Source organism: Cervus elaphus, chromosome 20, assembly GCF_910594005.1.
Source record: "Cervus elaphus chromosome 20, mCerEla1.1, whole genome shotgun sequence".
NCBI lineage: Eukaryota > Metazoa > Chordata > Mammalia > Artiodactyla > Cervidae > Cervus > Cervus elaphus.
Window position 1 is genome coordinate 119,566,718 of NC_057834.1, and position 15,580 is coordinate 119,582,297.

Below are 15,580 nucleotides of genomic sequence, written 5' to 3' on the forward strand. Positions count from 1 at the left end.
CACCTCAACACACATGTGCTACTGCAATATAGAGATAAGAATTTGGGGCTATGGTGGGGCTGCATCTGGGCCCCCAAAGTCCTCAGCTCTGGCTGGTAACCAGTGTTCTGGGACAGATGCAGTGATCATGGGGAGGAAGGCTCACCTGAGAAGGAGGGACAGCTAGAGAAGGAGAAGACCAGGAGGCACTGGACTTCCTGGACATGCTCCTCTTTGCCAGACTGAGTGTTGGGAGGAGGGGCCTGAGCCTATGGGCAGAAGCACACAGGAAGGGCAGACCTGCCTCCATAGATGGTGAAGAGGAGCAGCTTGTCTTACGAGAACCTGTGGACGTTTCAGTAGCCTTGGACAAATGAAAATGATTCATGAGGTCAAGCAGAGTATTTCAAGGCTATTTGTACTAGAGAATTAAACCTGATTCTGAACAATATCACACTGTTAAGTAAGACACCACAGGGATATGTTTTTCAAGGAAGTTTTTTTTTAATCAGCTTGTTTGTTTGTTCTTTAATGTTTTGTATTTTTTACTGAAATGAAAGTCGCTCAGTAGGGTAGAACTCTTTGCCACCCTATGGACTGTAAAGCACCAGGCTCCTCTGTGGAATTCTGAAGGCAAGAATGCTGGAATGGATAGCCATTGCTTTCTCCAGGGGATCTTCCTGACCAAGGATCAACCTGGATCTCCTGCATTGCAGGCAGATTCTTTACCCCCTGAGCCACCAGCCCAATTTTTATTGGAGTACACTCAATTATCAATGTGTGATAGTTTCAGGTGAACACTGAAGGGACTCAGTTTTCAGGAAGTTTTTAAAAATATTTACTTTTCTGTTTTATTTCAAACTGTCTAAAGGTTTTTAAAAATGTAAGCATGTGATAGTTTGCAATATCCTAGAACAAGGCAAACTCCCAGATCAAGTTACAAATATTATCTTCTCTTTATAATACTTATACTTTGGAACATAAGAGCTGGTTTAAGAAAACAAAAATAAAAAACAGAAAAAACAGCAGCAAATCTGGAGGCACAGGTCTGAGCTCTGCCTTCACCTTCACCCTCCCCCAGGTGGGCGGGGAGATCCTCCCAGATCAGGCTGGGTGCTCAGGGGAGGTCAGCCACAGTCAGGGGCAGTCAGTGATCCAGAGGACACTGCACCATGAGTGTCTCTGCACTGAGCCCCTCCAGAGCCCTGGGTGGGGTCTCTGGGCTCCTGCAGGTGGTCTCCCTGCTCGGCCTGGTTCTGCTTCTGCTCAAGGTGGCACAGCTCTACCTGCGCAGACAGTGGCTGCTCAAAGCCCTTCATCACTTCCCGTCTCCTCCTTCCCACTGGTTCTATGGACACAAGCGGGAGGTAAGATGGAGCTGGATGGGGGAGTGTGAGGATCGGGAGGGCCGGAGAGCTAGAGCATGGTCACACTCAGCAAGTTCATACCTGGCCCTGTGCTTGCCTGAGAGCACAGATGTCTAATCTGATGGATCAGCCCTGTGGGTTCACTGTGTGTGGAGACAACAAACAGGAATCTAAGAAGGTGTCAAGTCACAGGAAAAGAGGCTTACCTGCTGGGTTGGGTTATGTCAGGTGTGGAGATAAACTGGCTTGGTTCATTCGGACTAAGTGATTTTCTAGTCCCGTAAGGTCAGTGCTAGAAACCCACACCAGAGGCCACACACAGGAGCGAAGTTCCCATGATGGGGCCAGGTGAGGAGAGCTGCCTGTTTGGAGTCCTCTCTCTGGACTGTGAGCTCTTGGAACTGAGCCTGTAATCCTCCTCACCCTCAGCACCCAGAACAGAGCCTGCACAGAGCAGAGTCAGTCCATTGTATGGAGGGACAGGCAGGAGGGAAAGGAGCAGCTTGCAGGTTGGGAGGGCAGCACCTGCCCACCCAGCACTGGCACCACTAGACTGGGGGTGGGTGAGCTCAGGGCAAAGTCAGGGGCTATGTGGAAATGGCTCACCAAGAGTCTGTGGCTTAAACAAATTTTAGGAGATAATCACAGGTTGCAGGGAGCTGAGGTCTCTCTTTCTCTGCAGCACGATTAGAGCAGAGTGGAGACAAGGACAAGAACTAGAAGCAGCCCAAGCCCCATGCGGGCTGGCCCAGTACCTCTCTCTCCTCTCCTTCCTAATCTCCTGCACCCCAGGTCACTCAAGGTCCTCCCCCCCGGCCTGTGCATTCCAGCCTCTGGGACTCAGCTCCCATGTGTCCTCTCCTCGGAATGATCTCATCCCTCATGTGAGTGTCTCACAAGCCCCAGGCCCAGTCATTATCATCCTGGGTCTCCCAGGAGTGGAGAGGACACTCTTTTCCCCCTGGACATCCTTCTCACAAGGCAGTGCTAACTAGATGCAGCTATTTCTCTCTGTAAGATCATAGCTATAGGCTTCTTCTGGGAAACCTTGCCTCGGATTTATGTTTCTATCCTAAAAGCATCTTGGTAAATTATGAGTCAAAGAAAGAGCAAGTGCAGGAAGACTTTCTTAACATCCAGATCTGAGTTAGGCCCCCTTCCCCAAAGCTTCCCCATAGGCTTTGTCCTCTGTCCATCACACTTTCATGACGCCCTCCTCTTATGCCCCCTTGATCTCTCAGTCTATTTCACTAGCCTGCAGGCTCCAAGCAGACAAGCATCTAGAGCCGCCTCCTAATTTAGTGCCTTCAATCTGTGTCTGGCACAGAGTTACTGCTCAGTAAACACAAGCTCAGGGAAGGAACGTGATCCAGAGTAGCCAAATTGCTTCAGAGCTGGTGAGTCTTCATGGTAGAAGGATGCAGGTAGAGATCAGATACCAAAGTATAGAGGGCTGATAGGAGTTACACAGAAGCCATTGCAATAAAGACAATGTGACTATTTGGAACTTGCCTGGGATCAACTGTTGACAAGAAATCCAGAGGTGACAAAACAAACTGAGTCTCCAAAGTTGAGGCGAGGCAGTTGCTCTGTGGTAAAAATGACAGGCTACCAGGTAAAGGGAAGAACATGAGCAAAGACCTGGAAGATGAGCAGGTGGATCCAGTGCAAGGAGAGTTGACAGCAGCATCCTGGGGGCAGAGCAATGGGTCCTGTGGAATCACCAGCCTGTCAGGGCAAGAAGAGAAAGGGTAAATTCAGAAAGGAAAGGCCTTTGTTGTCCATACCCAGGGGCGCACATAGATTCCAAGTGTACAAGATGGGTAATGCACAAAAGTTTCTGACAATTAGTCAATGAAACTGAGATTAAAAATCCACAGATCAAAATCTTACTTCAATACCATTCTCATATGTGTATATGCAGAATCTCTCCTACAACTATGCACACACTCAATATGGAAAATAATATTACACACACAGTGTAATATTTAATTTTTTCACTTAGCCATACACATTCCAAACATTCTTTCATACTAAGATACTTTAACATGTATGCTGGGATAGCATCAAACATATATATGATCAGGATGGCAAAATGAAATTAATACATAAAGTCAATTCTTAAAATATCTATCTCTTCCCTAAATAAGCCAAATAATAGGGAAAAAACTGCTTACTTTCTCCAAGGGATCTTCCCAAACAGGCATCAACCCAGGTTCCCACTTTCTAAGCATGTTCCTTAACATCTGAGCCACCAGGGAAGCCCACCAAGTGATACAAATTATCATAAATTGCTCTAGCAGTTATATCCCTGTGTGCAAATTATTACCAAAAGTTTCATAAGCCATGGAGTTGTCTTTGATGTAAGATTCTGTAGGCAGTTAGTAGTGTTGGCTCATAACTCTACTTGACATGGGACAGAAACTGATCTTAGGACAATGGTGGACAGCCTGCAAGGTTGGATGAGATTCCAGGTCAGAAGAAATAGTTCAACACTCTTAGTTCTGCTGATGGATCCAGAGTGATCACCTAGTACCCTTACAGGCCTTCACCTCCACTCCTGCTCTGGAACTAAAAGAAAGAAGTCATTGACTTGTCTTTCCCTTGGTGACAGTTCCAAGAGGAGACTGAGCTGCCACCCCTACTGAAAAGGGTAGAGAAATACCCAACGGCCTGTGTTCGCTGGCTGTGGGGCACAAGGGCCTTTGTATTGCTCTACGACCCTGACTACATGAAGCTGGTCCTGGGGAGATCAGGTGAGAGGGAAACCCTCAGCCGCAGACAAACTTCATTTGAGTACATGCCCTTGGGTTTGAAATTCCACAAGACACTGGCATATCAGATGCCAATGCCTGAATTCCTCCAAACACCTTCCCACCACAAGCCAGATAAGGACAACATTATTTACTCTTAATAAACGCTTTACTCCTGGTGGGGCTGGATTCTCTTTTGTGTCTCTTTTCTTTTTACAAACAATTTGAGATGATCCCAGACCTGGAGCCAATTTCCTGTCTACACTGTCCTAGGTTGGGCACCTTTCACTGTTGCCAGCCCTGGGTCATGAGATGGCCAGACCACCACTGATTGTAGAAAAATCACAGATTCGGTCTCATTCTATGGCACTGAACAGAGTTTCTGTTTCAGGGCAATTCACCAAATTAATCCTGTGGGTGTTCTGCTCTGCAACACTGAGTCTACTTTCCTGGGACCACAGTGACTATCAGGACAGAGAGAGTCAGGGATGGGAGGCAAGTGGGTGGTGGCTTCAGACTGACTGCCATTTGACAAGCACCAGGAAGAGAAGGGAGCCCATGGTCTAGACCTCAGCTGCTCTAGAGGCTGTCTGCCAAGTTTTGTCCCATCCATATTCCCTCTTTACTTTTCAGACCCAAAGGCTCATGTTTTCTATAGACACCTGAAGCCCTGGATTGGTAAGTACATTTAAATAAAACTGCCAGCCACCCACCCATTAGGTTAACCAAGAGTGCGTAAATGGAGAACAACAGGTGCCAGGCACCCCCATCTCTGAATAAAACATAATTTTTCTAAAACACCATCAGTCTTTGTAATGGCACTGTAGCCCTCCTGAAGCCGAGCTGCTTCTTCATCACTTTTCAGTCTTTTCTAATGTTCCCTGACTTTTCGGTAAGTTTTTTATCACCTGCCCCCCTACACTTTTTTGTCCTCATTGCTGTCACAATCACATGCTATGGACAGACATATTGGAAATTAACATCCCTTAAGAGTACTGGCCTCACCGACCCTTGCCCATGAGGAGACTTCTCCTGACACCCTTGGTTCCTCCTTAGATGGCCCCAATCTCCCCAATGCCCATACACACCCATCTGTGGTTCAGGGAAAGGTTTGCTGCTGTTGGAGGGGCAGACGTGGTTCCAGCACCGGCGGATGCTGACCCCAGCCTTCCACTATGACATCCTGAAGCCCTACGTGGGACTCACGGCTGACTCTGTCCGAGTGATGCTGGTGAGTCCATCCCTTGTCACCATACACACTAGAATCCAGTACAGCTGACATAGTCCACTATCAGACACTTATGTCCCTCAGACACCCATTGAGTAGAACTGCCCAGAATGATGCATTCACGACATAGTATGAGACAGCACTCATTAAAACTAGGTGGGACAGAGGAACATCTAGGCAACAACATGGATCTATGATTTTCTCCTCACCAAGAGAAACCAAGGCCATGGTGTATTCAGGGTCCACTCTTCTTCCATCTCCATGTTTAAACACAGGGGAATAGAGCAAGGAGGTCAGCTCAAACTGGCCCTGGCTGGCCTGGACAATGGCAGCTTTGGTGGCAGAGTGGATATCCCAGGATGTCACTCAGGTGGGCTCTGGCCTGGGTTCCATGGCTTCTGCACATCACTGAACCACTCATGAGAGGAAATGAGTCCAGGTCTACCCTCACAGAGCTGGGCCTTCACAAACATCACCTCTGATCCAGACCAGGTACCACCTGTTCTTAGCTAACATCGGATGAATGAAAGCAATTGAGTAGCTCATGCCCCTTGTAGGAGCCCCACTAGAGCCACTTTAGCTTTTCCTTCGGAGAAGGCAATGGCACCCCACTCCAGTACTCTTGCCTGGAAAATCCCATGGACAGGGGAGCCTGGCAGGCTGCGGTTCATGGGGTCGCTAAGAGTCGGACACGACTGAGCGACTTCACATTCACTTTTCATTTTCACGCATGGAGAAGGAAGTGGCAACCCACTCCAGTGTTCTTGCCTGGAGAATCCCAGGGACAGGGGAGCCTGATGGGCTGCCATCTATGGGGTCACACAGAGTTGGACATGACTAAAGCGACTTAGCAGCTGTAGCAGCAGCTTTTCCTTGCCTTGAAATATTTGCTTCCTAGTGTTGGATACCACCTGTCCAGATCTGACCTCAGGACACAAAAGTTCTCCCTTTGTCCCCTGAGAAACTATGCTTTCTGCTCTGCCGAAGGCGGTTATTCTCATAGTTCAGTTCAGTGGCTCAGTCATGTCCAATTCTCCCTGTCTATCACCAACTCCCAGAGTTTACCCAAACCTATGTCCATTGAGTTGGTGATGCCATCTAACCTTCTCATCCTCATCGTCCCCTCTTGTCCTGCCCTCAATCTTTCCCAACATCATGGTCTTTTCCAGTGAGTCAGCTCTTGGTATCAGGTGGCCAAAATATTGGAGTTTCAGCTTCAACATCAGTCCTTCCAATGAACACCCAGGACTGATTTTCTTTAGGATGGACTGGTTGGATCTCCTTGCAGTCCAAGGGACTCTCAAGAGTCTTAGCCAACACCACAGTTCAAAAGCATCAATTCTTCTGCACTCAGCTTTTTTTATAGTCCAACTCGCTTCCGTACATGACCACTGGAAAAACCATAACCTTGACTAGAAGGACATTTGTTGACAAAATAATGTCTCAGCTTTTTAATATGCTGTCTAGGTTGGTCATAACTTTTCTTCCAAGGAGTAAGTGTCTTTTAATTTCATTGCTGCGGTCACCATCTGCAGTGATTTTGGGTCTCCAGAAAATAAAGTCAGTCACTGTTTCCCCATCTATTTGCCATGAAGTGATAGGACTGGATGCCATGATCTTAGTTTTCTGCATGTTGAGCTTTAAGCCAACTTTTTCACTCTCTTCTTTCACTTTCATCAAGAGACTCTTTAGTTCTTCTTCACTTTCTGCCATAAGGGTGGTGTCATCTGCATATCTGAGGTTATTGATATTTCTCCCGGCAACCTTGAAGCCAGCTTGTGGTTCCTCCAGCCCAGCATTCTCATGATGCATTCTGTATATAAGTTAAATAAGCATGGTGACAATATACAGCCTTGACGTACTCCTTTTCCTATTTGGAACCAGTCTATTGTTCCACGTCCAGTTCTAACTGTTGCTTCCTGACCTGTATACAGGTTTCTCAAGAGGCAGGTCAGGTGGTCTGGTATTCCCACCTCTTTCAGAATTTTCCACAGTTTACTGTGATACACACAGTCAAAGGCTTTGGCATAGTCAATAAAGCAAAAATAGTGTTTTTTTGGAACTCTGTTGCTTTTTCAATGATCCAGCATGGATTATAATAACTTATTATCATAAGCTATCCAAATATTCAGGATTAACTAGGATATTAGAAGAGATTATACTGCATGTATAAGAAAGATTCAGAAAAATGGGTATCGCAATACACACGTGTGTTACGGCCATAAGTTGCTAAAACATGTCTGCTTAGAAAATGAGGAAATCTCATCTGAAGATGTAGAGACAGAGAGAAAGCTTGGTCTTGGCAGCACAGATCTCCTAGGGGAATAGAGCAGTGTCAGTGCCTCCTCCCTCCACAGGACAAGTGGGAAAAGCTCATCAGCCAGGACTCACATCTGGAGATCTTTGGACATGTCTCCTCAATGACCCTGGACACCATCATGAAATGCGCCTTCAGCCACCAGGGCAGGGTCCAGATGGACAGGTCAGTGACAGCGTTCAACGGCAGGGTCCTGTTTTCATCAGCTGGGAAGGACTTACCTGAGAGGCAGTAAGGGCAGTGTGGATGCTTATCAGCACAAAAAACAACATTCTACAGAGAGACATGCACCACAGTCAAATTCCACCCAGACCACCCTTGACTCAGTCAGATGTCCGTGACTCCTGCACAGGGAGAAGCCTGGCCCCTCAGGACACTTGCAAAGGACTCCAAGGGGGTGGCTCCAGGGCAATGAGGCAGAAATGATGATGTTTGGTGTTACTTGAGCAATCTGACCCTCTCCAGGTCAGCGCCTCCCTCAACTCCAGTATCTTCTGCGTTTTCTCCCTTCAGGAACTCCCAGTCCTACATCCAGGCCATCAAGGACCTCAGTCATCTGTTTTTTTCCCGATTGAGGAATGTTTTCCATCAAAACGATCTCATCTACAGGCTGACACCTGAAGGCTGCTGGAACCACCGGGCCTGCCATATCGCCCATCAACACACAGGTTCTTGTCTCCCTCCTGGACTGCTCCCCCACCTTCATCAGGCTCATGTGACCTAGCCTTGACCCCTTAGGCAGAGCCCAGACTCCTGCTTCCTATTCATGAGCTGGAATACACCCACCTGCTTCAGGGACGAGGAACCCAGAAGTCGGGATGTCAGGTGTTGAACAGGGAGTTACAGGAGTTACCATCTTGGTGATGACTGAGTGAGACCCCCTCCCAGCAGCATTTAGGCAGAGCCCCCACGGGCTGTGTTACTGCTTGGATTCCCATCTAGAGTAGATGATGCAGAAGCTCTCAGTCCTGACATGCTCACCCAGTCCCACCCTCACCCTCATCCACCTGGCACCCAGACTGGGCCTGAAGGGCAGATGGGGTTATGGTGGGTGCAGAATCTGAGCTCCTCAGAGTGCTCAGTTCTGGCTGGGAACCACTGTTCTGGGACAGACGCAGTGATCAAGGAGAGGAAGATTCACCTGCAGAAGGAGGGAGAGCTGGAGAAGGTGAGGAGCAGGAGGCACTTGGACTTCCTGGACATCCTCCTCTTTGCCAGAGTGAGTGTGGGCAGGAGAGGTCTGAGCCTTTGGGCAGAAGCACACAGGAAGGGCAGACCCTGCATTTGGCCCTGCCTCCACAGATGGAGAATGGGAGCAGCTTGTCGAACGAGGACCTCCGTGCCGAGGTGGACACATTCATGTTCGAGGGTCATGACACCACAGCCAGTGGCATCTCCTGGATCCTCTATGCTCTAGCCTCCCACCCTGAGCATCAGCAGAGGTGTCGGGAAGAGATCCAAAGCCTCCTGGGGGGTGGCACCTCCATCACCTGGTGAGTGTCCAGGAAATGGAAGAGCCCTGTCCCACCTGAGCTAGAGAGAATCCCTGGTTGTCCTGTCCTGCCTGCTCTCAGATGGGCTTGCTTTCAGGGACCAACTGGACCAGATGCCCTACACCACCATGTGCATCAAGGAGGCACTGAGACTCTATCCACCAGTGCCAAGCATCAGCAGAGAGCTTAGCAAGCCCATCACTTTCCCTGATGGACGCTCCTTACCTGCAGGTATGAACTTCACCTCACCACTCAGCTAAGCACTCTGTAGGACCACATGCTAGACCAGTAATCCACCTGCGGATTTCCAGTTCCAGGATGCTCTGGCTCTTCTCTGCCTGAAGATAATATTTATTCTGTAGTTTGAATGAGTTTTAAAAAATGCTTCTCCATAAAACCTAGGATTAATACTACCATATACTCAACAATCCTACTACTGGGAATATACTTTGGGAAAACCAGAATCCAAAAAGCACATGTGCTGCAGTATTCATTGCAGCATTGTTACAATAGTCAGGACATGGAAGCAACCTAGGTGTCCACTGACAGATGAATGGATAATGAAGATGTGGTCCATATACACAATGGAATATTAGTGTAAAGTGGAACAAACCTGAGTCAGTTGCAGTGAGGTGGAAGAATCTACAGCCTGTCATACAGAGTGAAGCACTCAGAAAGAGAAAAACAAATATCGTATATTAACACACACACATATATATATAGAATCTAGGAAATAGGGGTGATGAACGTATTTGCAGAGAAGGAATGTAGATGCAGACATAGGGAATGGACATGTGGACATAGGAGGGGAAGGAGAGGGTAGGATGAATTGAGAAAGTAACATCGACATACATAGACTGTCATGTGTAAAATATGAGTAAGTATCTAGTGGAAAGCTGCTATATAAAAAGGAGCCCCACCTGATTCTCTGAGATGACCTAGAGGGGTGGAATGGGAAGGGGGAGAGAGGTGCAAGACGGAGGGAATATAGCTGTTGTTTAGTTGCTAAGTCATGTCTGGCTCTTTAGTGACTCCATAGAGTGTAGTCCAGCAGCCTCCACTGTCTGTGACGTTTCCCAGCCAAGAATACTGAAGTGAGTTGCCATTTCCTTCTCCATATATATAGATATATAACTGTGCCTTATTTGCACTCTAGTATGGCAGAAACCAACACACCATTGTAAAGTAATTTACCTCTACTGAAAGAAAAAATGTTTGACACAAATCTTGAATGCAACAAAGCTCAACAAATAATTGTTGGTCCTTCTGTGTGGTCTTATGATGGAGCCTAAAGTTCTATTTCTTGAATCATGAAGGCTTAAGAGAAAAGCAGAAGCTGGGGAGACACGGTTCTTCCACATGGGGTGTGAGTAAAGGAGGGAGTTCAAGAGACTCCACTGTCGTGGGTCAGAGGGTCTAGTCTCTGAGGTGCCCTCTGTGGTGGCAAAGAGCAGGTGATGATGAGGTCTGAGAGCCCTGCCATGCCTGGAGGCCAGCCACTGACTCAGCACCCAGTGGGTCTGAATCCCAGCCCTGTTTCCTCCTAACTGTGGGATCATAGACCCAACCCAAGCCTCTCTGAGGCTCAGGTGCTTCATGGGTTCATGGGGACAGGAGTGCTTCTGTGAGGATTAAATGATTATTGCACATTCCCCAGGTTCACAATGGCACTTGACAAATGTGAGTTGTCACCTGAGCTGCTCCTAAGTGTAACCTTGCAGTTCTTTTAATTCTCAGTCCTTGGCTGTGGTCATCTACCCCTAATCTGTGATCGTGGGCTTTGTCATGCCCCACCCACCTGTCTTGCAAGAGCATCATTTCATTCAGAGTGACAGAATGTGCTCCCATGATGGCTCCTAGGACTTTTGTGAAGACACACATCCCCTGCACTATGGGACTAGCAGGTTTCTCTCTCTCCTCTGCCCCACAGGAATCTCAGTCTCCCTCTCTTTTTATGGGCTTCATCACAACCCGAAGGTGTGGCCGAACCCAGAGGTATGATGGACATGGGAGGAGGAGATGGGGTGCTCTCTCAACACCAAACCTTTTCCCTGCTCCCTCTCTGGGACTCTTATCCCCCGGGGGATTCATGTGAGGGGTTTGACCCCAAATGTCCTGGCCCTGGTGCTCTCTCTGCAGGTGTTTGACCCAACCCGGTTTGCACCAGGTTCTACTCGACACAGCCATGCCTTCCTGCCCTTCTCAGGAGGACCCAGGTGAGACCTCTGCACTGGAGGAAGCAAGTGTCACTGGTTGCTACCTGATGTGTGTGACTGTCTACCTTCATATGAGGAGCATGAAGTTCTGTCCTTGTATGTTGAGAAGGAGGCGTGGGTCTCCATGTACAAGGTCTTCAGGGCCCACCACAATGACATTGACCTCCTACTGTCCACAAGGATTGACCTCATTTCCATGTCAGTGGCCACTCCAAATTATCCAGGGTTTCCCTCACTTTAGGAGTATGACGTTTTAGCACTGGAAGTCTTCATGAAATTTAAACTACACTTGTTTGGTTAGCACAATTTCAGTCACCTTAAAAGATGATTTTCTCTGCTCCCACCTTCCTAGTCAGCCCACTACCTTTCGGCTTCATTCACCGGTCCACCCTCACTGTATTCGTCATTTGCTTGCCTGGATTGGGAATTCCATGTCCTGAGGCTTCAAGTCATGTATGTGATCAGTTATAGTTGTAGTTTGAAGAAAGTTTCACAGTCATGAGTGTGTTCTCTCTTCCTGTAGTACATCCGACATAGATTTGACTGTGTATTAATATAACCATGACATATATTTTCTGTTGTCAAAATTCTTTATTAAAAAGCAGAGTTTAGATACCATAGCCCCAGATTCTACAGAGTAATGTTAGTAAGAAAAACCTTAAAGTGGAGGACAATCAAGTCTGCTTTGGGGACTCTATTGCTGATACTGCTCATGATGCCAGTTGTCTCACTGTTCACACTGTGCACACCGTTTGCTGAACCCAGGATAGGTAAAGCATCAGCAAAGAGGCTGGAAGAGGACTGGAAGAGCCATAGGAACTTCAGACACGTTATTCTCTCCTGGATGTGTTATGTCCGCCATAACACAGCTCTGTGCTGCCTGACGCAGTCTCTGTAGCAGCAGCCATAAAAACCATAACATAACTAGAATATAACCTCATGTAATATATCCATGACATTACTCCAACGTAGCCCCAATGCAGCATTAACCAGGGCTTTCATAGTGACACTCCTAAAGGCCTACCACACACCACCCCCAGAGCTTTTCCAGGTGGAGCTTATATAACAAAAGTAGCCAGAGTCTAAGTGAGTACCATGTGACACTTGTACACAGTGCTATAGGTGATCTCAGCTGTTCCACAATCATTACTACAACCCCTGAGGCAACAGTGAGAGATCGCAGGGCGAGAGAGCCTGACCATGCCATCTTTGCTAATTTGCTCTTTCCCTAAAGGGGGGAGACTATTTTGTGTTTGACACGTGCATTTGAAAAATCTATTGCATGTAAAACATAAAGCACACTTGAAATAACTGTTAGCCTGGATGATACACTCCTAAATGATTGCTGTGAAGATCTTAAAGGGCACAGAACCTCCTCTGAAATAGTAATTTCAGTGACTTTGTAACTTAGTAGAAACAAGTTTTTCCTGACTGTACAGATCTAGGAAACTCTCAGTTGGTGAATCAACCTTTACAGAACAGTGTTTTGTAAGTAACTGTCTTCCTGGATTGTTTCTAGGATTTGGTTTACACCAGGGTCCAGTCCTTCCTTGTAGACATGGCTGCAGCTCATGCAGCTGCTCCTAGAGGGCAGGAGGGACTAGGTGGTTTGATTCCTAGGTCAGACTGAATATTTCTTATATTCTCATTCCACTTGAGGTGTTTTCAATTCAATTAATATTGTTCAAATGTGAAAATATGTATTAAGCGTGTCTCCATGTACCAAGACCTGTGCTAGGAGATGGAACACAGGGATGATAATCCTGCCTCCCTCAGAGCTCACTGTCAACAAATCAACACGTCTACTCAAGACAGATGCCATTCACACATCCACTCTTTCACTCATTTATTCATTGGGCAGACTGTGGAAGAATTCATGATCTGGCACTGTGCTGGGCACTGGATGTGATGTGTCCTTAGTTTAACACCCATAGTGCCTTGAGGGTCCCGAATGGGAAGAGGTGCAGCCAGCAGAAGGGGTGAGGTGGTGGTCACTGGATTGAGCCTTGAGCATGAGGATGGCAGAGGTGAGGGGAGGGGACCTCAACAGTTACTGAGTCAGGAAGAGGAGCTGGACAGACCCCAGGTGAGTGAGGAAGAATCCAGAGAAGGCTGTGATGCAGCTGAGGCACTGGGATGTGTCCTCCCTGTGATGCGGAACATAGCAGGCCTGGAGCTACTATGGCTTTAGAGGGAGGGGAGGAATAGAGGCTGAAAAGGCCAGATGAGGAGCCGAAGGGATGGTTAGCAGGGTCATTTCTGGATTAGAATGGGAAGGTTCCAAGAGTAGATTGACTGAGGGGTTGAGGGGGACAGGAAGCCAGACCATTAACTGGGAGGGAATTGGACCAGTAGGTTCAGGGTGATTAACCCTTGTCTTCTCCAGGAAGCCTCCCTGTTGCCATTCTGATTCCTTGCATAATGCTGTCTTGTCGTCTCTGGGGACCGGGCAGCCTGTTTGTCCACACTAGGTAGTAAGATCCTGAGAGGGTGTCCACCCTGCCCCTAGAGTGTCCTGGACTGACCTGAAACCAGGAATTGCCAGTGGATGAGTGAATAAAATACTAGTTCACAGTTCTTGATGCACTTGATTTGACTCTGTGGCTTACAGCACTGATGCTCCCCAGGATTTCCTGCTGAGAGCAGGAGTAGGAGTTAGGAGCTAGTTAGGAGCTAGACAGATGGACTTTGTCATCTGTCAGGGGGAGAGCTTTGCTGGCAAGTTCAGTGTGATTAGTAAGGAAGGGATCGGGGCTGGGCCACCTGGAGGAGACCCCAGATTCCCTCTTCTTAGCAAGGGTTAGAAGCCTCTGCTTACTTCCTTTTTATCTCCCAACCTAGGAACTGCATCGGGAAGCAGTTTGCCATGAATGAGCTGAAGGTGGCTGTGGCCCTGACCTTGCTTCGCTTTGAGCTGTCACCGGATCCCTCCAGGGTCCCTGTACCCATGCCAGTCATTGTGCTGAGATCCAAAAATGGGATCCACCTGCAGCTCAGGAAGCTGTCTGATCCAAGTGGGGACAAGGACAAGCTCTGAGGGCCTCTGCCTGCCATCCTGTCTTGCTGTCACTCTCTCCTGTCCTTGCTTCTTTGCCCACTTCCTGCTTTTGTCTGCCCTCTGCCAGCTTGCCTCATCTCCTGCTTTCTGCCCAGCAGCAGACTTTCTGCCCTTCTCCTCTCAACTTTCTCCAGGCTCTCTGTCTGCTTATCTCTCCATCTGTCTCTGACCCACTGTATCTCTCACTGTCCACCTGAATCCTGATCACCCGACATCTTCCAGTATGTGTATTCTCTCCTGTGTTTCTCCCCTTCTACCCGCCTATCTGTCCCTGTAATCACTTCCGTTTAGATGGTAAAATGATTTGCCTCTGCCTTAGGGCCTTAGAACAACACAAAGTTATCCTCTAATGGCTCTGGAGTGAGAAGTCAGAAATGGGTTTCCCTGGACACAAACAAGATGCTGACAAGCGCCTCATCCAGGGACCTGGGACAGGATCCTGCTTTTTGCCATTTTTGCATCTAGAGCTGCATCCTTGCATTCCTTGGCTCCTGGGCCCTCCTCCACATTCAAATCCAGCAGCATCTTCAAATGTCCCTCTACTTCTGTCTTCATATAACCTTCTCTTTCTTCAAGACTTTGTGCTTACCTGGGCAACTCAGACCAAACAGGCTCATTCTGGGGTTCCGGGAACTAGGACAAGAACACCTGGGGAGTCATCTCTGGACCTGTTAAATACTGTGCGACTCCCTTCTCCCTGGGCCACTTCTCTCTCCTGCGTGAGATGGGTCTACCCCCGTTTCACTCACATGGTTTCCTCTTTCCCCGTCCCTGGATAAAGTGCACAATATCATGTGGAATGCGTGAGTCTTCTCTGAAAGGAGTTGGATGAAGCAGAAGAGAGAGAAGGGGAGGGAATAACAGCGGGGAGGAGCAGGGGAGATAAAACCTGCTCTGTGGGGCCGAGGCCCTAGCAGGAAGAGTGTATCCAGGCCCCCTGCAGCTTCACACTCTAGTGTCACTGAAGCCCCACACCCTGTCCGGCACCTGAGGCTCCCATGACAGCTGAGTCAGGAGACAGGCCTCGACGCCTAAGGCTCAGAGGGAAGACGCACACACCAACACCTGTCAGGGAAGGAGCCTGCCTCTTCTTCTGCGGTAGCTTTCTCACTACATCTGTAAAGGGGCCCAGCCAGCGCCCACCCTTTGCAGAGCAGGGAAGACTTACA

At 48.1% G+C, this 15,580-nt stretch overlaps 1 protein-coding gene across 2 annotated transcripts; it reads left to right on the forward strand.

Annotated features, from left to right (window-relative positions):
- Nucleotides 1-1,042: 1,042 nt before the first annotated feature.
- LOC122677876 (taurochenodeoxycholic 6 alpha-hydroxylase-like) lies at nucleotides 1,043-14,523 on the forward strand. Of its 2 annotated transcripts, XM_043878177.1 has the most exons (12): nucleotides 1,071-1,346; nucleotides 3,961-4,102; nucleotides 4,733-4,777; nucleotides 5,203-5,330; nucleotides 7,685-7,809; nucleotides 8,158-8,312; nucleotides 8,757-8,863; nucleotides 8,947-9,137; nucleotides 9,235-9,368; nucleotides 11,068-11,132; nucleotides 11,277-11,353; nucleotides 14,195-14,523. In XM_043878177.1, exons 1-12 carry the CDS (start codon nucleotides 1,152-1,154, stop codon nucleotides 14,388-14,390), a joined length of 1,560 nt encoding a protein of 519 aa, XP_043734112.1. In that variant the 5' UTR covers nucleotides 1,071-1,151; the 3' UTR covers nucleotides 14,391-14,523. The 2 variants fall into 2 exon arrangements, with proteins under 2 accessions (XP_043734113.1, XP_043734112.1); XM_043878178.1 differs by lacking the exons at nucleotides 8,158-8,312; nucleotides 8,947-9,137 and having other exon boundaries at nucleotides 1,043-1,346; nucleotides 8,757-8,882; nucleotides 9,184-9,368.
- Nucleotides 14,524-15,580: the final 1,057 nt, after the last annotated feature.

Bases quoted from the DNA above. Each gene is read 5' to 3' on its own strand.
- LOC122677876 (XM_043878177.1), top strand. From the start codon at position 1,152: ATGAGTGTCTCTGCACTGAGCCCCTCCAGAGCCCTGGGTGGGGTCTCT. The intron at 4,778-5,202 runs GTAAGTACATTT...TCTGTGGTTCAG, and splicing joins ACACCTGAAGCCCTGGATTG to GGAAAGGTTTGCTGCTGTTG. The intron at 8,864-8,946 runs GTGAGTGTGGGC...CTGCCTCCACAG, and splicing joins ACATCCTCCTCTTTGCCAGA to ATGGAGAATGGGAGCAGCTT.